The following is a 24,116-nucleotide window of genomic DNA, read 5'->3' as shown; positions in this document are numbered from 1 at the left end:
TCGAAAAGAACATGTTCGAACAGAACATGTTCGAACAGAATAGAACACGTTCGATCAGAACATGTTCGAATAGACCAGAACACGTTCGAACTGAACATGTTCGAACAGAACAATATTCGGTGAGGCCAATTACAAGATTGATTTATAGGCCAAAAAGTTGTGGCAGATACTCTGGCGTGTTACCCAAAAATTTAGTCTCGTATAAATGCTCACGCAACCATCGCAGTAAAACATTAAATCTAATTTTCTTTGTAAATTCAAATTTATTTAAATTAAAAAATACATATATTGAAAGTAATTTAATTGCCCTCACTCTTGCAAAATAAATATTTTGCATTCTTTGAAGTTGCACTGTTGACCTAAAGGCGATTATAAAAAAGGTTTCACAACTGTTAACCTAAAATACTGGGAAATACTATGTTTATTATTGAAGCTTGTACAATTAATTTTAGTTTGTATGGTAGATAATTTAAAAAGCGCACACCGACCGGATATCACACCTCGATGAAAACAAATGAATGCAAGGTCGAACTAGAAGCGTTGCTGTCAGCTCATGGAATGGGGTACAATTAACCGTTATCAGCCTTTTGGTCGGCTCATCTCATCGACCTAGCACGCATATATCAAGGATCGGCCAACTACTCTTCGTCAACTTGCACCTGCAGCCTTAATCCTGTCCTTTCTTCACTAGTCAAACGAAGAAATTCTGCAGAATATAATTGGTTACAAATGTTTACAATCAGATGCCACCTTCACCAACATCAATCCGCTTTGCATTCTACGTAATGTGAAATATCATGATTTATCAAGCGGCAAAGTGGAGCCTCGATGTCGACAACGCAAATCCTTGATAACATAGACATGGACGAGGACGCCCATTTTTAATGTGATGGGGAGTAGTTAACAAGTAACATCTGGAAAAGCTGTGTGTGACGACGAACGACACACGAAGCTATACTTCGGATGCTGGTCGGCGGCCGTGATTTGTGCGAGATAGGGTAATCTTAAGCTTTCTCTCTTTGTATTATTTAGTTCTGATCTGACAGCCGAAATAAAGTGACGTTATCGTAAAATACTTGCGTGAATATCAAGTCGGAGCTACGACCCTGCTACCGGCTTATTCCAGTTGGTCACTTCAGCTATAGTCACCGATCGTGGCCACCACCTGGCCCTGATCCGCACTCTGTACCACACCACAGCTACAGAGGCGACAACGAGGTGACTGTGTTGTGGGCAGCAACTCGCCGCAAAACACACTTCAGCAACTACGTGAGCAGCAACGTGCCACGTTGACATCCCCTTGCAACAACGGTGCAGGCGGAGGAGTTCGCGGGCAACTACCTTGCCGCGTCCATCATTAAATCATATCTTGTATACTCTAACTGTTAGCCTAGAACGAATTTAACCAACACAACTCGCTTCGAGTACTAAGTAAATCATTCAGAAATGAAAAACGAAAAAACATATAAAACGGTAATCACAATATTTAGATTTTCAAGTAGTTCTGCTTGCATTTTAAACTTATGAAAATTCATTCATACAGTATTAACAATTAAATAATATATTTAATTTAATACAAGACAAAACATTCTTCAAAATTGTTTTGAGGTCGCTCTGCAATCCTTTTTAAGTTAATTACATAGGTCTAGGTTCTAGCTTCAGGTATTACAAAGTCATCTAGGAGAGTTAAGGTAAAGACTTTTAAGGTTGTAAAAATGCCCAACACGCCCACTAATCAACATGTTAACAGCCCTAAGTTCTCTGAGTGAGTTTACTACATTATAATGTACTCCATTTGTTAAGTTTGTAGAATTCTATCGAGCATGATATTTGACAAAATGTAGTGTTGGAAATCGAATCTAATACAGAATGATTTTTGATTATTAATCGGGAATTGGAATCTAATACAGAATGATTTTTGGTTATTAATCGGGATATTGAACGATTCTTGGAGATTTAATTTTTTGAATACGTGCGATCTTGTTCGTCCCGCAGTGAATATATTGAGAATGTGTTTCGATTAGGATAAATGTGGCGAAGGGGCCAATACCTTTGGGTTCACAAGGAATGTTTACCAAAATGATGTGCCGAAACTAGTATACTATTCTATTTCCTACAGGCTCACTGAAACGGCAGGAGGCTGTTCGCCGTTGTGTTAAGCAATCCCAATCGCTGCTTCTACTTCCGCTGCTCTGTCATGTAATCCTTAAGTTCGTGTAGTTGGGTGGACAGGTTCTTAATGAGTAGCTGGGTGTCTAAAAGCTGTGCCTGCATGCTGCGCAGCTCGATTTGCTCCCCATCGGCGTCCACAGCCGCTAGCGACATGGCACGCAGGCGCGGGAACCACTCCAGGATTCCGGCCTTGACCATCGCATATACATAGCTCTCGGGGCCAGTGAACTCAGTGGGGTCCTTCACTTTTACAAGGACGATGAAGTACAAATAGTGCCACATGTTGTGCTCGCTCTTGATGTGCTCTTCGAAGCTCACGGTCTTGTTGTCGAAGGCAGATCGATTGAGTGAGCAGATGAAACAGGTCGTCTTCAGGATGGCCTCCTATTGCTGCTTTTCCGATCTCAGATCGGCGAAGGTGTCGATGATGACACCAAATATCAGGGTTAGGACAATGATAATGACAATAAAGAAGAATAGTAGGTCGTAAATTACACGTGCCACAAACAAGCCCTCCTGAAAATATACAAATTAGTAGAGCCCTTTTGAGATCTACGAATGAATTTTACCTTGCTTGAAGGCGCCCTGAGTATGTCACCAATGCCGCCGCCATTTCTCAAACCCTGGTTGAGTGTGGTTACTATGCACATGACCAGCGAGTAGTAGGAACGCTCCTTCACTTCACCGCCAACAGCACTCGGTGGTGCCACGTCCTTGGCTGCCTGGCAGTTGCCCAGATCATCGGGAGCAGAACTGGAATCTCCCGATACCGGCACAGATAGAGTCAAAGGGACAGACGGAGGCGATGCATTGTCTTGCTCCCCGAAGTCAACGCTGACCAGAAAGTCATCCTGTTGTGTTCGAACATGTTCTATTCGAACATGTTTTGTTTGAACATGTTCTGTTCGAACATGTTCTGTTCGAACATGTTCTGTTCGAACGTGTTCTGTTCTATTCGAACATGTTCTGATCGAACGTGTTCTATTCTGTTTGAACATTTTCTTTTCGAACTTGTTCTGTTCGAACATGTTCTTTTCGAACATGTTCATTCAAAACTATGTTTTGTTTGAACATGTTTTGTTCGAACATGTTCTTTTCGAACATGTTCATTCAAACTATGTTTTGTTTGAACATGTTTTGTTCGAACATGTTCTGTTCGAACATAATCTGTTCGAACATGTTCTGTTCGAACGTGTTCTGGTCTATTTAAACATGTTCTTATCGAACATGTTCTATTCTGTTCGAACATGTTCTGTTCGAACATGGTCTGTTTGAACATGTTATGTTCAAATATGTTCTGTTTGAACATGTTCTGTTCGAACATGTTCTTTTCGAAAATGTTCTGTTCGAATATGTTCTGTTTAAACATGTTCTGTTCGAACATGTTCTGTTGGGCATTCTTATTAATTGTTACAGCTTGTATTGATCTGTTTTGCGTTAAGCATTTATAGGATTTTCTGAAATTTTCATTTGGATCTTTTATCTGATCAACAAGCTTTTCCCAGTCCATGCTGTGGTATACTCATATCTTCAAATTTATGCATTTGTATTTCTTTTTATTTTTAATTCTAATATAGATAAAGTCAATTTTTTTTTTTTTATTTTTTTTTTTTATTTTTTTTTCAAAAATTCATTCAAATTTCAATGATTGAGTTTTTCAAAATCTTTCTTAAATATTATCTATACCGTTAGCAGTGCTACGGTATCGTTTCTTAAGGCACTTGTTGTGCAATTTGTATGTTTTTATTAATGCATTGGATACCATAATTAGTGCAATTACAATTAGTATTATGGTTATCCAGAACAAGTCTGCATTTTGGACTTCAACTTTATTTATTACATTGGCTGTAGAGTCCACAGTTTCTGTATCTATTAGACCCATTTTGGGTATACTAATTTTATAATTTTTTTTTTGAATCTTCTTTGTATATATTTATATCTTTTGTTTGGTCATGCAGCCGCCAAAACTGTGCAGTAGACTAATTTCATACTTGTTAATATTTAAGCCAAATTATCAGTAGCATGCCCATAGTGCAAACCGCTGCTCTCGCGCGCATTTATCTGTACGGCGCTCATTCCTTTGTTGTTGTTAGCTACCTATGTTAAGCTTGGGCGCTGCATTTCGGCTGCCTGCCCGCCAATTGCCATTTCGTCGTGTTTCGGAAAAGACTTAGCTTAGGCCTTAGCTGCCTTAAACAATTCGCAAAATAAAAACTGTCGTCATAAAAACAAACTTTCTTCGGTTTTTTATTATTCGCAACAGCTATTGAAAAAGCTCAATAGCTCAACATTTGGTGACCCCGACGTGATCGTGTTAAGTTGCATGCAGTAATTAATGCACTTATCGCGTTTATAAATAAATATATATACATTAAAGCGCAATCGGTTGGACAAGTGAGTGGAGATTTCGGTGTGTTTAAGCGAGCTAGCATTGCGTACATACAAACATTGCTACACATATCGTTGCGTGCATTGACCCCGCTTGCATTTTCGGCATCTATTTTGTGCTCATCTTCCCGCTGAACCGAATCAAAGGCGATTTGTTGCGATGCCCGCTGAAGGTGAAAAAAACAGGGTGACCTTTTTGAAGCGCAAAGCCAATGCGCTGTTCAGCAGGTTGCAGAGGCTACAAACGTCGCTGTCTAATGAGACGCTAAGCCGATACGACGAATCCACTCTTACGGTGAGGCTGGAGCAGATTGATGAGCTGCAAAGTGCCTTCAATGTTCTGCATACAGAACTGGAGGAATTGGACTTCAACGAAATTGGCAGTGAAATGAGCGAGTCTTTCTATGAATTCATCGTTGAAGTCAAGGCTAGTTTGCGCGCGGAAATAGCCAAACGCAATGTGCATTTCGCGCCGCACTCAACGCTTGCGGAAGGTATTGTGCCCCACCAGTGTAGTGGTCCTCAAACGCAGCCGCGTCCGAGGCCGATGCCGTTGCCGCCTGTGCAGCTGCCAACGTTTGGCGGCGGCTACGCAAACTGGGCGGATTTTTACTCCGTGTTCACGAGCATAATCGACAGCCATCCGGACCTCTCCAACGTTGAGAAATTCCAACATCTGCTGTTGGTGCAGCGCGCGCATTTATGGGAGGACCTGCAGTCCCTAAAAACGCTGGGAAGAGTTTCCTCGTCTAGTCCCATATCATCGCTCTCGCCGTTCCTGGATCAATTTGGACTTCTTAGAGTTGGCGGTCGCCTCCGGAATTCGTCGTTGGACTTTGATGGCCGCCACCCGAATAACTGCCACATCTCGGCAGTTATTAACTCCAGACCTTTAGTTCCCATTTCAGAGAACCCTGCCGATCTAGATGACCTCATTTTCTCAATGGTGGTCCGCCTTCGTCGTTTAACGAGCCAGATATAACGGGCCTAAACTATAATCGGCTTGACTCTTGGCAGCGCATCTCCTTTCTTCAGCATATATTTTGGTCGCGATGGAAGGAAGAGTACTTGACGTTGCTCCAGCAGCGTTCCACGTGGCGCACCCCAAAGCCTGGCGCAGCCGTGGACAACGTCGTTCTTGTTAAGGACGAGAATCTACCCCCAATGAGATGGCCTTTGGCGAGAGTCATGCAGTTGATTCCTGGCAGAGACGGCGTCGCTGGAGTTGCAGAATTGAGGACCGCGTCTGGAGTAATAAGACGGGCAGTGAACAAGCTGTGTCTGCTTCCCCTTGAGGACTCTGTTGGAACACAAGCTTCCAACGGGGGGAGGATGTTTGGTCATGCAGCCGCCAAAACTGTGCAGTAGACTAATTTCATACTTGTTAATATTTAAGCCAAATTATCAGTAGCATGCCCATAGTGCAAACCGCTGCTCTCGCGCGCATTTATCTGTACGGCGCTCATTCCTTTGTTGTTGTTAGCTACCTACGCTAAGCTTGGGCGCTGCATTTCGGCTGCCTGCCCGCCAATTGCCTTTTCGTCGTGCTTCGGAAGAGACCAAACTTACCTACTTATTGTCGCTATCGTAAATTATCGCTATTTCACAAAATAAAACTGTCGTACTAAAACAAACGTTCTTCGGTTTTTTATTATTCGCAACAGCTATTGAAAAAGCTCAATAGCTCAACATCTTTATTTTTACTTATTTCATTTGTCTCTATAGACATTTATATTTGGAAAAAAAATTTTCAATGTTCGTTAAAAAGAAAGAAATTGTATTTTACATTATTGCCTGCCTGATTCTAGCTATGGCTTCACGGGCCATATTGGGTTAACAGGGCATAGTAGTATATGCTCCGTTTTACAATATTTCTTACAATTTCTTATATATATATTTTATATCTATTTCATTTATTTAATGTTATACTGCTGCTGATGTTCATCTGGTGTCAGCTGGGCGTCGCCGGGGGTGGCACGCTGACACTCCCTCGCTGCTGTCTGTTGCTTCGCCGCTGAAGACGTCGAAGGCCGCTCACAAGTCCCCAGGCAGTGGGGACTCCAGATTCCTTCGCAGCCAGGGGGGCAGGACTTCTTCGGTTTAGTTAGTGGTGGTGCCGGTGGTGGATATGCCTTGTATTTAGGAACTTCATTAATTTTTGGTATATTTTTAATATTATCTGAGTGAGTTTTCTCGAGTTTATGGGTCTTTAATTCTTGCTGATATTGCAGCAAGTGGTCTAGCTCTGCATGTAGCTTTAGAGCTTTCGACCAAACCGGTGGCGTTTGCTGACCGTATATTAGCCACCTTACGTGGGCTATACGTTTATTCAGCTTAGTTTTTAAGCCGCCACGGTGTTTTCCCATACTTAATAAAACTCTACTCACTCAGATTTTTCCTTGGCAATTCCATTCCAGTTTTCCTTTTGATCTTAGTTCTCGACTAGAGAGATGTCCGCACGACTGCCGCTGTTTCGCCTCTCACTGCCCGATAATCCAATCCAAGTTCCAGTTCCAGCTTGTTTTTTGTTTCTTTTACTTCAGTCTATTCGTCCAGCGTTGGATGACTGTCACGGTCGCCATGTAATGATGAACTCCAATTAAGAACACAAGTCCGTTTTGAGTTGAATGCAGCCGTCGGGCTGACTTTATATTTATTCAATTTATTCTTTTGATTTTAGAGTAGGCAGAAATGGTTCTGCCAGCTCAACGTCTACAGAGTATCTGATTTTACAGTTTTGAATATATTTGGACTTAGGCTAATCCGCGCAGCTGCGCTGCCGGGTACGCCAGCGGCGGAGCGGCGTTCTTATGTATATCTTATATATCTAGGCTTATCGGGAGAGCGAGCTATGTATGTACGTATGTAATATGCATTTGGTCGGCGTGTGAATGCTCACCATGCACTTATACTTTTTGCCCTTCAAGTGGGCAATGCACTTATACTTTGTGGCCTTCGAGTGGGCGATCATGTTACATCCGCCCTGGGCCTAACTGCGTGCATAAACATAAACATAAACATAGCAACAAAGAACTGCCATATGTTAATATGCTATTTTATTTAATTGTTCTTAATATTGCATAAGCACATACTACATACTACTACTACTACTTCTCCCTCCTTTTGAAAAATAACGTAACCTAGTGAAGTGTGATTAGTGATTATTAAATGCAAATTATTTAATTTTTATTTATTTATTTTTTTTGTTTGTTTGTGTTTTTGTTTGAACGACAATAGTTGATTTTGTAATGCAAAGATAAAAATATACGTAGTGTATGGAAAATTTGTATAAATGATTAAGGAAAATATAAGTTTAAATTCAATCATGAATGAAATTTCTTTAATCTATCTTTATGAACTACTTGCTTCTTATTTTTATTAGTAAGTAGCGTAATATTGTTATTATCTCCTATGCTTTCTATCTTATAGGGCCCCGTGCATTTAAAGTCTAATTTATGACCTACCTCATTTCTTAGTAAAACTTTATCTCCTACTTCTAACTCTATGTCATTTACTTTTAAGTCATAATTTTCCTTATTTTTCTCTTTGTGTGCTTCATGCAGTTTTCTTGCTCGAGCATATGCTACTTCTAACCTATATTTACTCTCCTTAGCGTAATCATCTATGTTATATATTGGTTCTATGCTATGTAGTTTGTTAAAATGTTTTGGTAAATTACTTGTTCCACCGAAAACTAATTCATATAACCAGTAATTATGTACCATAGATGGGGTCATGTTGAAGCAGTATACGAAATATTGAAGCCATACGTCCCAATCGGTTTTGTCCGCCGATATGTAGGATCGTATATACTCGTTTAAAGTTCTATGACTTCTTTCTACTACTCCAACTGTCTGGTGGTGATGAGCTGTTGATGTTATATTTTTTATTTTCAAATATTTACATAGGTCAGTAATTATTGAATTCTTATACTCTGTCCCCATGTCCGTTATGAACGTCTTCATTGGACCGTACTTTAGAATAAAAGATTCAAATATAGCTTTTGCGACTGTTTTTGCGCTTTGATTTGCTATTGGTATGGCAACTAAGTACTTGATTAAATCACATATGAGAGTGACTGCGTACTCGTTACCATTTTCTGACTTAGGTAGTGTACCAATTGTGTCCACGACAACTCTATCGAAAGCATGTTCTGGTGTGTCGGTTATAGTCATTGGGGTCTTTATATGCTTTGTTGTTTTTGCTTTTTGGCATTTTTGACATTTTCTTACGTACTCTTTTATGTATTTACTCATATTTTTCCAATAGTAATGTCTTTTGACCTTGGCCAAGGTTTTTGTAATGCCTGTATGCCCTCCTTGTATTGGATCATCATGTAGTGTAGACAATATAGCTTCTTTTTCTTTTTCATTATTTATTTGGGTCACCGGGATAAGTAGCGCTACTTTTAAATTCTTTAATATTTTATTGCTTATATTTTTAAATTCATCTATTGAAACGTGTTCAAAGATTTTCTTCTACGGTGCCATTTTGATTTGGCTGATATCATATATACCGGCTTGCAATTCAAGCCTTTGGAAAAATTGATCTAAATCAAGAAATCCATTAGTATAAAGATCACCAACATCATATCTTGCAATGATTTTCTTTCCATGTTTAAATAAACATATCGTGTCATTCAATTGCAATGTCACTACTTTTCGTACCTCGTCATTTGTTATGACTTCGTATACGTTCGGCTCTGAAGCTATTTCTTTGGTTTGTTCGTGCAAATCCAATTGTTCTTTTCCTGCGCAGGATGTTTAGCTATTGAGCTTTTTCAATAGCTGTTGCGAATAATAAAAAACCGAAGAAAGTTTGTTTTTATGACGACAGTTTTTATTTTGCGAATTGTTTAAGGCAGCTAAGGCCTAAGCTAAGTCTTTTCCGAAACACGACGAAATGGCAATTGGCGGGCAGGCAGCCGAAATGCAGCGCCCAAGCTTAACATAGGTAGCTAACAACAACAAAGGAATGAGCGCCGTACAGATAAATGCGCGCGAGAGCAGCGGTTTGCACTATGGGCATGCTACTGCTAATTTGGCTTAAATATTAACAAGTATGAAATTAGTCTACTGCACAGTTTTGGCGGCTGCATGACCCAACACAGGATTTTTGTCTACTTTGAAATCTTGTAGTGACTTTTAATATATTTCCAGTTATTTCTTTTAGCTCTTTGATGGTTATTCTTGATAACGCATCACCTACATGATTGCCTTTGCCCTTTAGATACTCTACCGTAAAATTATATTCCTCTAATTCAAGCCTTATTCTTGTTAATTTAGAACTGGGGTTCACCATCGAGAATAAATATGTCAATGGTCAATGGTCTGTTTTCACAGCGAAGTGTTTTCCGTAAATGTATGGTCTGAAATGTAATATTGCCCAATGAATTGCTGCTAACTCTTGATCTTTTGTACTCTTATTGCTTTCACCTTTCGTAAAAGCTCTTGATGCATAAGCAACTGGGAGTTGGTGGCCATTATGGTTTTGAGTTAAAACTGCGCCACACGCTTGCTTGCTTGCATCTGTTGTTATGCAAAATTCTTTGCTGAAGTCTGGGTACTGCAAGAGTGTTGGGTTAACTAGCTGAGATTTTAAATGTATGAATGCTTTTTGACATTCATCTGTCCACTCGAATGGAACATTCTTTTTACATAATCTTGTTATGTGCCGCGAATAGTCGGCGAAATTTTGATAAAACGTCTGTAGTAATTGCAAAATGCTACAAAACGTCTAGCGCTGTCCGCATCATGTGGAACTGGGTAGTTCTGAATGACATCATATTTTTTGTCATCCGGCAAAATTCCTTTGTCTGTGCATTTGTGTCCCAAAAATGTGACTTCATGCATGAAAAATGAACATTTTTCAGGATGTAACTTTAGGTTGTATTCCCTGCATTTACCAAAAACTTCAGTGAGGTTTTTAAGCATATGTTTTTCGGAACAACCTATGACTATTAAGTCATCCATATAAAGGAATGCTTGAGACGGTTCTATTCCGGAGAATGCTATAGTCATCATTCTTTGGAATGAATTAGGCGCTATTTTTAAGCCAAATGGCAATCGCGTGAAACGATATGAGCCATTGCTGGTTGAGAAAGATGTTATATCTCTCGAGCCTTCATCCAGTTCGATTTGATGAAAACCTGACATTAAGTCAAGGCAGGAGAAATATTTTGCTCGACCAAGTTGGTCCAAAATATCATCTATTCTCGGTAGTGGAAATTTGTCAGCTAAAAGTTTCTTATTAATTTGGCGATAGTCTATTACTAATCTCCATTTCTTTTTATCAGAATTCGGGCTTGACTTTTTGGGTACTAATAGCAAAGGGCTATTGTACTGTGAAACTGATGGTTCAACTATTTTATCTTTTATTAATTTCTGAACTTGGGCTTGTATTTCTTCCACTTGACTATGAGGACTTCTATAATTTTTCGTGTATACTGGCTCATCATCTTTTAATCTCAACTGTTGTTTATAAAAATTATTAACTGTTATAGGTTCTGATTCTAATGCAAATATATCTATATATTCGCTGCATATATTTTCTAATTGTGATTTAAACAATTCGGGGAAATTTTTCTTTAATTGAGATAAGACAGTTTTATTTCTGTGTTCACTATTTGCCTGAACTACATTGTAGTTCGAAAGTGGCTCATATTTTAGAGTGTCCATATTGACTAATTGGTCGGAATCGGTTGTATTTAAAATTCGGACAAATGTATTACTTGATGTTGCGATTGTGTTTGCAACATAAATACCAGTTTGAATTTCCTGGTTTGGAATTAAAATGTTATCATCTTTTGATGATACTATTAATCTTCGGACAACTTGGGATCTTGCTGGTAATAAAGTTGTGTTAATACCAGAGCTGTATGCTATGGGAATATATATTGGAAATTTCAAATTGTTTGGTCTAATTATAAACCAATCTTCTTCTTGGTTTAAATCGATTTGGCAATTATATTTTTTATTATTCCTATTATTCCATCACACGGTATTGGAAAGTTTTTATCTACTAAATGAAAATCGTCAGGGATAATGTATTTACCTGTCTGTATCTCAATAAAAGTCTGTCCTCGAGACTGAATTTTCTGTTGGCTTATGCCTTGAATGTTTATTTTATTGGTTATTTGAATATTAGAAAATTTGTCAGAGTTCTCTTTGAGAATAGAGATATCTGCGCCTGTATCAAGTAGAAAAACTAGTTTTACGCCTGTTTTGGCATGAATGAATGTAGAAAATATGTTGAGATTACAATTGATGGTGTATACTCTACGATCTTCTTTTACTGAGTACCTAAAGGCTGTTGCGAGTTTCCCTGCTCTTGGATTACTCGTACATTTGCATTATTTCACATTTATATTATTTATTATTTATAGTTGTTCTGATTGTTGTTACGGCCTCTATTTCCATTATTGCGGCCTCTGTTATAGCCATTATAGCGGTTATTATTATTATTTCCATTATAGCGGTTTTGGTAACCGTTATTTTGGTAACCGTTATTGTAGTTGCCTCTATTACTATTGTTATTGAAGCCTCTACCTCGGTTACCACCTCTATTGGCATTTCCGTATCCTCTGTTGGATCTGTTACCTCTAAAGTACATCACTTTATTGATGTCACCGGTAACTCTTGCGCTCGTTCTTATGTATGCGCTAATCGCTGCATCCATAGTGGTGCAAGTCCCTGCTTCCAGTACTGTTTTTATACTTTCGTGCTCAGCACGATTTATCATTGTGTCTATTGCCTCTTTAGTGCATGTTCGAGAGGTATACCCTCATCGATAAAGGTAACTTCTAATAGCCTTCTCAGTCTATCAACTTCAGCGTTAAATTGCATTGCAGTTTTACCTCTTTGCTGAACTGTTGCTAGTTTTGCCTTTACATTACTGGAAGTTTCACCTACGACTACTTTCTGCAATTTGTTTATAATTGCCGGAATCGTCGTTTCATTTTCAACTGAGTTCAAAATTGTGCCAATCATTTTTGACTTAATGCCCTCAACTGCAATGTCTTCATATGGTCCTTTAGCTAGGTCTACCAATTTGATTGCCTTAATGAATCTTTGTAAATGGATCTTTTGTCCATCAAATTCTGGCACTGTGCAAGCGACTTCCTTAATGTACCACTTAATGGCTGCTGCTTGTTCTGCCATGGTTACTTTATTGTAGTCTGTAGTCCTATCTTCTTCGTCAGAGTTAGTGCTGTCTTCATTCAAATTTATTCTTAGTGGAGTGTTTACTATGGTTGGAATTTCTATCTGGAGAATGAATTTATTTTTTATAAATATTAATTTTTTTCTTAATGTCACCAGTAGTTCCAAAGATTTACTTCAACTTTATTTATTACATTGGCTGTAGAGTCCACAGTTTTTTTATCTATTAGACCCATTTTGGGTATACTAATTTTATAATTTTTTTTTTGAATCTTCTTTGTATATATTTATATCTTTATTTTTACTTATTTCATTTGTCTCTATAGACATTTATATTTGGAAAAAAAATTTTCAATGTTCGTTAAAAAGAAAGAAATTGTATTTTACATTATTGCCTGCCTGATTCTAGCTATGGCTTCACGGGCCATATTGGGTTAACAGGGCATAGTAGTATATGCTCCGTTTTACAATATTTCTTACAATTTCTTATATATATATTTTATATCTATTTCATTTATTTAATGTTATACTGCTGCTGATGTTCATCTGGTGTCAGCTGGGCGTCGCCGGGGGTGGCACGCTGACACTCCCTCGCTGCTGTCTGTTGCTTCGCCGCTGAAGACGTCGAAGGCCGCTCACAAGTCCCCAGGCAGTGGGGACTCCAGATTCCTTCGCAGCCAGGGGGGCAGGACTTCTTCGGTTTAGTTAGTGGTGGTGGCGGTGCTGGATATGCCTTGTATTTAGGAACTTCATTAATTTTTGGTATATTTTTTATATTATCTAAGTGAGTTTTCTCGAGTTTATGGGTCTTTAATTCTTGCTGATATTGCAGCAAGTGGTCTAGCTCTGCATGTAGCTTTAGAGCTTTCGACCAAACCGGTGGCGTTTGCTGACCGTATATTAGCCACCTTACGTGGGCTATACGTTTATTCAGCTTAGTTTTTAAGCCGCCACGGTGTTTTCCCATACTTAATAAAACTCTACTCACTCAGATTTTTCCTTGGCAATTCCATTCCAGTTTTCCTTTTGATCTTAGTTCTCGACTAGAGAGATGTCCGCACGACTGCCGCTGTTTCGCCTCTCACTGCCCGATAATCCAATCCAAGTTCGAGTTCCAGCTTGTTTTTTGTTTCTTTTACTTCAGTCTATTCGTCCAGCGTTGGACGACTGTCACGGTCGCCATGTAATGGTGAACTCCAATTAAGAACACAAGTCCGTTTTGAGTTGAATGCAGCCGTCAGGCTGACTTTATATTTATTCAATTTATTCTTTTGATTTTAGAGTAGGCAGAAATGGTTCTGCCAGCTCAACGTCTACAGAGTATCTGATTTTACAGTTTTGAATATATTTGGACTTAGGCTAATCCGCGTAGCTGCGCTGCCGGGTACGCCAGCGGCGGAGCGGCGTTCTTATGTATATCTTATATATCTAGGCTTATCGGGAGAGCGAGCTATGTATGTACGTATGTATTATGCATTTGGTCGGCGTGTGAATGCTGACCATGCACTTATACTTTTTGGCCTTCAAGTGGGCAATGCACTTATACTTTGTGGCCTTCGAGTGGGCGATCATGTTACATCCGCCCTGGGCCTAACTGCGTGCATAAACATAAACATAGCAACAAAGTGCTGCCATATGTTAATATGCTATTTTATTTAATTGTTCTTAATATTGCATAGGCACATACTACAGGGGTTCATGTTGTAAAGAATGCGTTCCGCGTTTTCGCTGTCTCCCCGACTTTCCATAATGGCCAGGAGCAGCTTTGAGGCATTGTTCTTCAGCTCCAAGACCAGATCCATGCGGTTCTCGCCCAGTGGATTGATATTGTTCAGAATAAGCGCCGTGATGATGTCCAGCCCATTTGATTCGTGCGTGGCTATGCAGTTCTGGTTCTCGTTGCACGGTCCTTGGCAGTATTCCGTGAGGGCCTTCAACGTCTGGTTGATCAGGGCAACGTTATGCTCGTTTATGTACAGGCCTAGTAAGCCCAAGCCGCCGGTCGTGGAGCCACAAATGCAGCCCAGGAACATAAGCGTCTCCGATACCAGGTTGTTGTTCGTCTTGTTGTTCTGGTTCCTCAGCAGGTTCTGCATGTCCGGATTGTGGTTTTTGCAGAGCAGCTGAAGGAACCGCAAGATAAGTTGTATGACCAGCACCTTGTTTGACAATTGGTTCCGCTGATCCCGACTGTCCTTGTGCTTTTCCAGCTTCTCGGCCAGTATATCCTCCAGCGGACTGTTCACACTGATGGCAGAGCTCTCCTCGCCGGAGTGGATGTTTCGTGCATTCCCGTAGGCACGGGCCGTTGCCAGTCCGGCATTGTGGAGTTCCCGCTTTAGTTCCTCAGTGATCACCACTCCGTTGCCCTTCAGGCCATGCTTGCGAGCGATCTTGTCTAGCTCCAGATTGGTGTCCTGTTTGTGCTCGTGGGCTTTAGCCGCAATGTCGGTGGTGTTCACAGTGACGGTGGACTTGATCTCTTGCTGTGCATCCTTCATCTTCTCAAAGAAGACTTTAAAGAAGGCCTGGTTGAAGTCGTCACTGGGGAACTTCTGGAACATACCCTTCTGTATAATGGGGTTGCCGCCTTCCAGAAGTGCAATGCCCAATTCCACAGCCTCGACAAAAATATTGGGCGAATGAACGGACTTGATAACCAGCTCGACCACAAGATCCGAGGCGCCTTCTCTGTCCAAGTGGTTCTGCATCTCGTGAAGCGTTTTGCCCGCGTGCTGCAAATACATCGCCCCTGGTCCGTGGGTCACTAGGTGGTTTTGCTTTGAAGGATCCATCAAAGGAGCGGCAAGAAGAGGAACCTCATCCTCCGGCAACCTGGGCGTGCTTTTGCTCTGGAAGTTGCGCAGCAAAAGTGTCTGTCGCAGTGCATCGCCCTTCTCGCCGTAGTTCACATCAATGGCCATCATTTCACGCAGCGTGCGAAGAACCTTTACACACATGCGCTCCTCATTCTCCTCCAGCAGCTTTTCGGTGTGCTTGATTAGCTTTCGGATGAATCCACCGCTTTCGCAGCGCTTCCGGGTCTCTGTTCCGGCGGGGAAGAGCAGCTCTGAGCGGTACAGTATATCCACTAGCAGAGATAGTTCCGCCTCCACCACCGGCTTTAGTTGATCCTCCAAGAGAGACACTATGTCCTTCAAACCCCTCGATGATTGAGCGGTCCCAGCGCATCAGACTGGCCACCTGCTGAGCCTCGTACTTGGGCTTCTTTGGGGCCAGCAGCCATTTAGTGGTCTGTCGGGTTAGCATAGCCGTCTTGCTGGACATTGTGGCCAGCTGCTGCTCCAGCTCGGGTGGCAGGGCGATGCTACGCATTTTGGACGACTCTGTGAGCGTGCGGATGCTGTTTTCCACATTGAAACGATCACCTAGCGACAGCCAGCGGCACTGGGTGATTCTGTGCGCAGCCTGTAGCAGCTGCACGAAGATCAACTGGCGGGACTGCACGATGGCACTCTGATCCGAAAACGGACTGGCAAAGAAGCTGCCCAAAAGATTGGTTACTCCATTCAGGACGTACGCCTGGAGCGTCTTGTTGCTGGCGGCGGTGGGGTTCGTGATGAGCTGGTTGATGTCCACCAAGAAGCTCTTCTCGAACAGGCTCCACATGTGCCCGGAGGCGTAGATCTCCTTCATCTCGACCTCCGTATCGATGTAGCAATGGTTGAGAAAATCCACGTAGGCTTCCTTAACCTCCGGCATACACAATGGGTGGCAGATGATAGTCACTATGTCGTCCAGAGAGAGAAGGTTGTTGCACTTAATCTCCGTGTAGACGTTCTTGCCCATGGTGCAGCAAGCCAGGAGTTTCACCAGCGTGACGTGATACTTCAAGGGGCTGTCGTCGCTGAGCTTTTCCATGCGCAGCATCTGCTGCTGCATCATCTGAACGAAGTGGTTGAAGGAACCCTTGTCGTTGTAGACGACCAGCACATCCTCGCCGGAGTTGATGAGCTCCTGCATCACCATGTCCTGGCAGCGTCGGATGAACTGGTTCTCCGCCCGCACTATGGTCTGCAGGAACTGCAGGTAGGCTACGTGACGGCCATGGATCTCGATGCAGTGCACGAAGTGCTGCACCACCTTGTCCGTCACCTCGTTGCACAGGGCCAAGTTGTCCTTGAAGATGGCGCATACAGTCTTCGCCTCCAGAATCTGTAAGGCAAATAAGTGTCAAAATCGAATTTCTTGGACAATAATACATGAAATGACGAGCATTTTAGGAGGTGGCATAGGTACACTGGCAATTGTAATTATAATTGTAATTAATAAAGGCATCCTATTAATTTAAAAGATCCAATGTCAAATGGATATATAGCAGCTTTGAAATTTAGAAGCAGATATATAATATATTATTGGAAAGATTAACCTTTCTCCAGTGAAATTTTGGTTGTAGATCTGTTTCCAGTCTAAAGTGAATTGAAAGAACTTTTTAGAATCTTAAATCTATATATATGAAATCGGCGAACAAGAAAGATATCAGTAGTTTCTTCTTTTTAAGAAAAGTACGTAAGAAACACACACATCGAATGTAGATTATTATACTAACGCATACAAAATGCATAAATATTTGGAATCCTTTAGCAGATTCCCTATAACTGCGCCAAATAATAGAACCATCAAGGTTCCTTCTTCTGAAGGTGCAAGTTTTATATGTAACTGGAAAAAGCAAAATAGGAACTTACGCCCGGATTCAGGAACAGGTCGAGGTGTTTGTGCAGCAGGACTTGGTTCTGCTGATTGCCCAGACAAAAGTTCTGCAGGAACTCGTGGGCCAGACACATGAGCTCCTTCATAAGCTCGTCGTCCTTCTCGTCGAACGGATTCTGGAGGAGATCGATGACGACGGTGTGGACGCCAACATTGCGGAGCAGTCGTTGCTCATGCTTGCGTGGCTTGACCACCGAACCCGGACCGGAGGCAGTTACGCAAAATTTGTTCATGCGTATGAGAATCTCCTTGACCTTTCGGTACTCGTTTCGCTGCTCCTTCGACAGGGCGGCATTGTACTCCAGGCTAACCGCATCTCCGCCTGCGTCGGTGGCCCCCAACTCATCGGTGGCCTTCGCCTTGTACACCCACAGCTCCGACTTTTCCACGCTCTGGCGAAGGATTTCCAGATCGGACTTGATTTGCTTATAGGACTCCACGTCACTGTCCGATACCAGGAGTTTCACCTGAAAGCGGAGACGGAGGACATAGCCTGATTAGTCTCGAACTGCCTGGTTAAGCGAGAGTTCTTCAAAATCATGGGTACATACAAAATCAAAAGATCGGTCGGTACGGTATGCGTTGTAAGTCCACTTTGTTAGTTGTGTTTTTTTAAACTAGATCATGAGTTCGATTGCGTGAATATACGATTATATTAGTATAATGGTATCGGATTAGTAAGGTCGAGTCACGATTTAAAAAAGAGATAGAGAGTTAGCCCATGCAAACACAAGAGAGAAATGAGCATTAGATCAATTGGTTAGTTAGTTCCAAATTAGTCTACATATTTAGCATTTTATATCTTTAATTTTATAAATTTTTACTTTATGATACCTACTGCTAACGGGTTAAACTAGCTTATTAATTAAATGAAGCGAGCATCGATGAATAGTTAAATAGATGTGCGTTATGAATAAATATATAGAACTACCGCTTGCTTATTATAGCTTTAGATATTATCACACCAGGACCACAAATATTGCAAAGATGATATGACAGCAAAATAACAATTAGCAACGCACCTGTCGAAAGGCCTGGAGGACCTCCTGGCGCTGACTGAAGTGCCGGAACAGAAGGTGCAGGGCACCCGAGACCAGGGGAGCGTAGTCGTGCATGATAAGATGGAGTAGGACACGCAGAAAAGTACGTCCGTCCTGGCCATCCAGGTCCAGGTTAGCTGCATCACTCCGCTCGCAGTCGAAGATTCCCTCCGCCTGCACGCCGATGGACTCCAGGTCGATGTTCTTCTGGCGGGAAGCGGTGGCGGCGGCTGCGGCAGCTCCGGCGGCCACAGACTCGGCACTATCTAGGGGATCGGTCTCATTGGAGCTGCCAGGCGTCTGTTGTGCCTGTTGTTGCGAGTGCTGCTGACTTGCCTCATTGTTAGCGGCCGAAGCGGCCACGTCGGACTCGTCGAACTCCCGCTTGAATATGGGAAACAGGCAGCTGATCCTATAGTCCAGACGAACGTCCAAAATGAAGTGCAGTATCTCGATTATCTTCAGTTTGGTGTCCATCACCAAGGGATACTCCTTCATTAACTGAGAGACGGACTTCCGTTGCTGCAGGAAGATCGTGGGCGCAGCTATGGCCTGGCCAACTGATCCCAGGGCCAAAGATGTCATTACTGTGTTTATGTCCCCAATATAGCGTAGAACTCCACCTTCGGCTGCAAGTAATGGGGTTTAATAAGAGTAAGTAAATGAAGTAGAAGTAAGAGTATGTTTTATCTACACCATAACTAATATGGTTAATCTTCATAAGAAGCAACTCATTATTACAGATGGTTGTCACTTTAAAACCATTATCTTTCAAAGCTGGTAAGAATATTTGCCATTTACATTGAAAAAACGTTTTATACAATATCCATAATATTTAGGGTACTTTTTACGGAGTTTCAGGCAGTTGAAAAGTCGAGCTTAACAACCCTCTGTGTTAGTCTCCTCTTTGACAGCTTGTTAAGAGAAAACTTTCGAGCTTAAGACTCTAAAGGTGTCATTATTTTAAGAATATACAGGACTTACAATCAATATCCGTGCTGGCAAAGGCACCTGATGAAGTATCGGAGACGCAGTCCAGGATGGACAGAAGCGTCTTGGTGAGTCTTAGAAGATCGCTAAAGCTGTAGAATCCGAAATAAATCAGATCCCTTGCGAGCTTAACAACCTGGAAAGGCAGTTCAATGATCAGTTCCAATTGATATTTCACATCTGGGTTCAGAATTACCTCGAAGGTGAGTTTGTTTTGTTCTTGATCTGTGAAGAGCCACACCTTGGTGGCCACATTGCATAGGTAGTTCTCCACAAAGGCGATGGTTGTGTTGAACTTGGCGCGACAGGCTTGCTTGTTTTCTGGCTGGTGGTTCTTGCCATCGTAGCTGCATGAGGAGAGATATATAGCACCTCTAATCAAGCGTACTTCGATTCGTACTTACTCCTGTATGGACATCTTTGAGGGTATCTCGCTGCAAAGGCGGGCATACTTCACAGGTGTCACTGGTTCCTGGGGATCGCGATCCACGTGAAGGTGCAACATCAATCGGCAGAACGAAGCTCTCAGCTCGTAGGGCATGGTTTCATCCGACATGCATCTACAAAAAAATAAGGTTTGTAATGCCAGTTGCTCCATTTGTTTCCAGACTTACTTCAGGATTAAGTCAATATCCAGGCGAGGAGAAAGCTCATTTAGGGCCAAGTTCTGGCGGTTGAGGAACATGTTGGAGAACAGATTCAACTGGTGGCGATAGTAGTTCAGAATAGCCGCCTCTAGTTCGCCGCCATCGCAACTGGCCAAATCAGCCATGGACCGGGATGTCTGCAAGTCAATGGTAAAATATGTGTAATTACTAACTGCGAACTAATATCATATTCGGTTTTGATCTTACAAATTACGCAATTTAAGTAACTGAAACTAGAGATGTATAAGTACCCACCGGTTGTCCCGTCCACTTGAGGTGGATTTCGTACTTATCCCCCGTAGATGGGCTGCCATCGTCCTAGTTCAGGCTGGCACTGTCCCAGGTGGTTGTGGTGGACGTAGACTGCACATCAGACCGATCTATGATTGGGCTTTTTATGGTGAATTCCAGAGCCTTTGTCTTGTCCTGTTCGTTCTCCATTCCGGCTATAAAGTACACTATATCCTGCAGCAGCGAGATCAGTGCCCGTCGCTCGTTGATGGAGATGCTGCCGTTGTCCAGCTTGCTGGTAACCGTGGCTAGCACTTTGCACGCGTCATTGGCAAAGTCTACGTCGCGAACCTTCACCGGGGAGACGGGAATCAGCGCAAAGGCCTCCTTGTCCTCCTTGATGGGTGAGCAGCAGACCATCGACATCACCGGCTTGTCATCGTCGACATCGATTGGTATCGAAGTGGCATGGACCCAGGTGTTGGAGCAAATGTGCTGCAGGCGCACATAGCTGGACTGTGGGACCAGACTGTCGGGTCGTGCCATTGTGGTGGCGTCCAGAACAAACACCGAGGCAATGTCCGGAGAATAAGGAACGGACACGAGGCGGTACTGCTTTCCCTTGGGCTTGTCTGAAAGATATAACAATTAGGAATAGTTACATGTTATTTGGGTTATATGCCACATACCGTTTATGGTAGAGTTCATGGTGGAGCAGCTGAGGCCAGAGTCCTTGCTACAATCGCCCAAATGCAGATCGTTTCCTGATGCAGAAGTGGCAGACATCGCGCCGGCCGACACATCGATTTCCGCTTCGGCCGCCAGGTAGTGTCCCGTAGCCAGGTGCTTGAAACGGTAGAGGGAGTTCCAATCGCCGGCGCCGCCACGGCAGGAGTAGTGCTGGATTACCTCGATCTCCCAGAGCGCCTTGCTGCTGGTGGCCGCCGTGGCACTGGTGCGTCCGGTGGTGCGCAGAAAGACGTGGTACTGCTTCTTGTACTCGTCCATGGTGAGAAACTTCTCCTGTTCGGCATGAAATAGACGCACCACGTCGCCACCCTTGAGAATGTGCTCCTGGTTCTCCTTGTGCTCCATGAACAGCGAGATCTTCCAGGAGGTCGACGAGTTCAGAACGTTGACCTCCTTGCAGCCGGGATTGTCGGGCAGTTCGTAGTTGGCTGCCACATGGAGGTTCTGCTGATCCGCGTTCACCGGACTTAGAATAACCTTGTCACCCACCACCACGTAGTCGCCGATGGAGCGAAGCTTGTAGAAGGGCTTGATGTAGAACCACGAGCCCTCGTTCCCGTTGGCATCCAGATAAACGCGCATGGCATTCTTCTCCAGCAGCGACGGCAGTCGCTTGTTAACTGTCAAATATTTGTTGGACTTCAGATGCAGTAGCTGCACCACAGCCCGTCCATATTGGATTGAGGTGCCCAGCAGCTTCTTGTTCTCCGTCTCGTTTTGTTTCTTCTCGATCTCCGCCGCATGCTGTGAAACACAATATACATTTTTAAACGACTACATATTATAGATATTCTTGAGCTTACATGCAAACGCTTGAGAAGATTGGGATCCGTATTGGAGCTGGCCGATTGCTTAGCTGCTTTCCAAAATTGTTTCTGCGCGTTGTTGAATAGCGATTCATGGGGCATATTTTGATGAGGCAGTCTGCAAATATACCATAAATATAGTTAATATCAACTATAAGTTATCCCGTCTTACCCCTGAACTTCTTAGGCGGACAGCTGAGGTCTCCGGGCTCGGGACACACCACTGTGCGATCATCGACCAGGCTGGCGAAAGAAGCCAGATGTTTAGTGCAGTATTCAACAACAGGAGATTAACCTCCGGGCGGCACACTCGTTACGTCCTCGTTCAGCCGGGACAATGGGACTTACCCGAGTGTGCTCAAGAAACCGCAAACGCTGCCCTCCGCATAGAGGGACACAATGTCCCCCAAGTGCAGGAAGCTCGCCGAGCCAATTACCATATATTGTCGCCCATGTCTGAAGCCCTCTGTGGGTAGGGGCTCGCGAAGGGATTGGTATCCAAGTCGAGGGTGCCGAGTGTGTACAGTGGCTGCCGCCAGGTGGCGCAACAATGGCTCTCCACCCGATGCTCCCCACGTGCCTGCGCCTGTTGCTTTTTCTCTGGCCGTAGCTTTTCCTGAGCTGGGAGCTATTGTTTGGAGGCGCAGTCGGTTACGCGAGTTAATTGCACTGATTTGTCGGCCTCGTTATGTCCTGCGGGGATTGGAAAAGGCAAAAGCAACGTTCGCTTACATCTCGGGGGAAAACAAAGAACGCTCTCAGGATGATTATCGTATATGAACGTGCGTTAAATGCATGTTTTAGCCATATATGTACTCTAAAAATGGTTATATTTTTATGAAATATGAAATGAAACGACACGCACCGTTACTGTCTGATTGAAAAATAATCCACCGAGAGTTAGAATGTTGAACCCAAGCGCTTAATGGTTTCAAAAATAATCCAATTACATTAGTGAATTAGCTAGGCCTTATCTTAGCACATTAGATATCAGAAAATTTAAATTTAAAAACTGTAAAAAAGTTGCACGTTTGTTGTATCTGCATATTAAGTCCCAGATCTTTAGTTTAATAACTGAGTTCATAGAGAGTTCAGTATTTTTAATAAACTTATGTTTTTTAATATATTCCCATTTCGAGTAATATTACATTGTAGGTTATTTATTTCTCCAAACCTATGTTGTTTCACACACAACAATTTCCGTTAAAGCGCCTAAAATATTTATATCTAAATTCCTTAATTGATTTCCCTGCTGCACGCTAAGACACAAAAATGTCGCCAAATGCTCCAAAGGCTTTCAGCATTAGCTGGTTATAAAATATTTATGAAAAGTCGGTCAATCACCCCACATTACTTTGTATCGTGTGACACCCCGGCGTATGGGTAATATTTCCACCCTTGTCGAGACATCAAAGTCGACTGCCCAATATTTCCAATAAACATTTCTTTGGCATATTAAGTCACAATAGAATGAGGCAAATGCTTCCATTGTTTGGCAAGTTCCATGGAAGCAAGGCATAAAAGTTTGTGCTAAGATTTTTGTTTGAAGGATTCCTGAAAGTTGTTCAATGTTCTACGTCAATGTCATGCTTTTATTTCCCACTTTCTTGGTTCAAATAAAACTTGTGACAGCATATCTGCAATTAAGCATACTATTCGCATTTCACATTTTTAATTCGTTGTCCAAGGAATAAAAACAAAAATCTTCACTATGGATTTCCTGATTTTATGAAGTTCATCATATATTCATAGCAGTTATTTTTTTCTGATTGCTTATTTTTAGAAAGCATTTTATAAATCCATTGATTGTACATTAACTTTATTTATGCTTAACATAAATTGTTGTTCTGTTTATTTTATATATTTCACTTAAACCTGTTATTTATTTATTTATTTGTTGGTTTATTTTTGGCGCGCCAAACTTACTCACAATTCCCCAATTTTATTGTTCAAATATATTTGTTTCTGGTGATTAGATTGGCTTATGGGATATACTTCATCTGCATACTAATGAACAGAGCACATGCTTAAGGGACGAACCCATTTGATTGCTGTGTGGTCCCAGTTAATCAGATTGATTGGCATAACAATTACCGAAATTCCGCACCAAACTTCAGTTAAGACAGGGGTTTTAGCCTCGAGAATTCTGGGTAAGACACCACCACTTCACCCGCGGAAATGAGAAATTCATAACTTCAGCAT

The 24,116-nt window shown here is 42.3% G+C and overlaps 2 protein-coding genes across 2 annotated transcripts; both read right to left on the bottom strand.

Annotated features, from left to right (window-relative positions):
• Positions 1 to 1,899: 1,899 nt before the first annotated feature.
• On the bottom strand, positions 1,900 to 19,079 carry LOC6620690 (inositol 1,4,5-trisphosphate receptor). The gene is given in 7 exon segments (XM_032727038.1): positions 1,900 to 2,688; positions 2,742 to 3,043; positions 14,407 to 15,853; positions 15,924 to 16,895; positions 17,426 to 17,917; positions 18,473 to 18,745; positions 18,842 to 19,079. Coding segments are annotated over 7 exon segments (4,287 nt in total). The 5' UTR covers positions 19,076 to 19,079; the 3' UTR covers positions 1,900 to 2,121.
• A 2,669-nt stretch (positions 19,080 to 21,748) lies between these two features.
• Positions 21,749 to 22,354, bottom strand: LOC6620775 (inositol 1,4,5-trisphosphate receptor). The gene is made up of 4 exons (XM_002044937.2): positions 22,263 to 22,354; positions 22,087 to 22,157; positions 21,912 to 22,032; positions 21,749 to 21,852 (listed from the first exon to the last, which is right to left on the bottom strand). The coding sequence occupies exons 1-4, from the start codon at positions 22,352 to 22,354 to the stop codon at positions 21,750 to 21,752; spliced, it is 387 nt and encodes a 128-aa protein (XP_002044973.2). The 3' UTR covers position 21,749.
• Between the last annotated feature and the right edge of the window lie 1,762 nt (positions 22,355 to 24,116).

This window comes from Drosophila sechellia, unplaced genomic scaffold (genome assembly GCF_004382195.2).
Source record: "Drosophila sechellia strain sech25 unplaced genomic scaffold, ASM438219v1 U_20, whole genome shotgun sequence".
NCBI lineage: Eukaryota > Metazoa > Arthropoda > Insecta > Diptera > Drosophilidae > Drosophila > Drosophila sechellia.
The sequence above is the reverse complement of the archived record's forward strand: the minus strand, read 5'-3'. Positions and strand labels throughout refer to the sequence as shown.

What these genes read in the sequence shown, in the direction of transcription:
- LOC6620775 (XM_002044937.2), bottom strand. Translation starts at nt 22,354, where the DNA reads ATGGTAATTGGCTCGGCGAGCTTCCTGCACTTGGGGGACATTGTGTCC. An exon ending in GGTTTCTTGAGCACACTCGG is followed by an intron (nt 22,158 to 22,262) that starts GTAAGTCCCATT and finishes TTCTTTCGCCAG; the next exon opens with CCTGGTCGATGATCGCACAG. An exon ending in TCCGCCTAAGAAGTTCAGGG is followed by an intron (nt 22,033 to 22,086) that starts GTAAGACGGGAT and finishes GTATATTTGCAG; the next exon opens with ACTGCCTCATCAAAATATGC.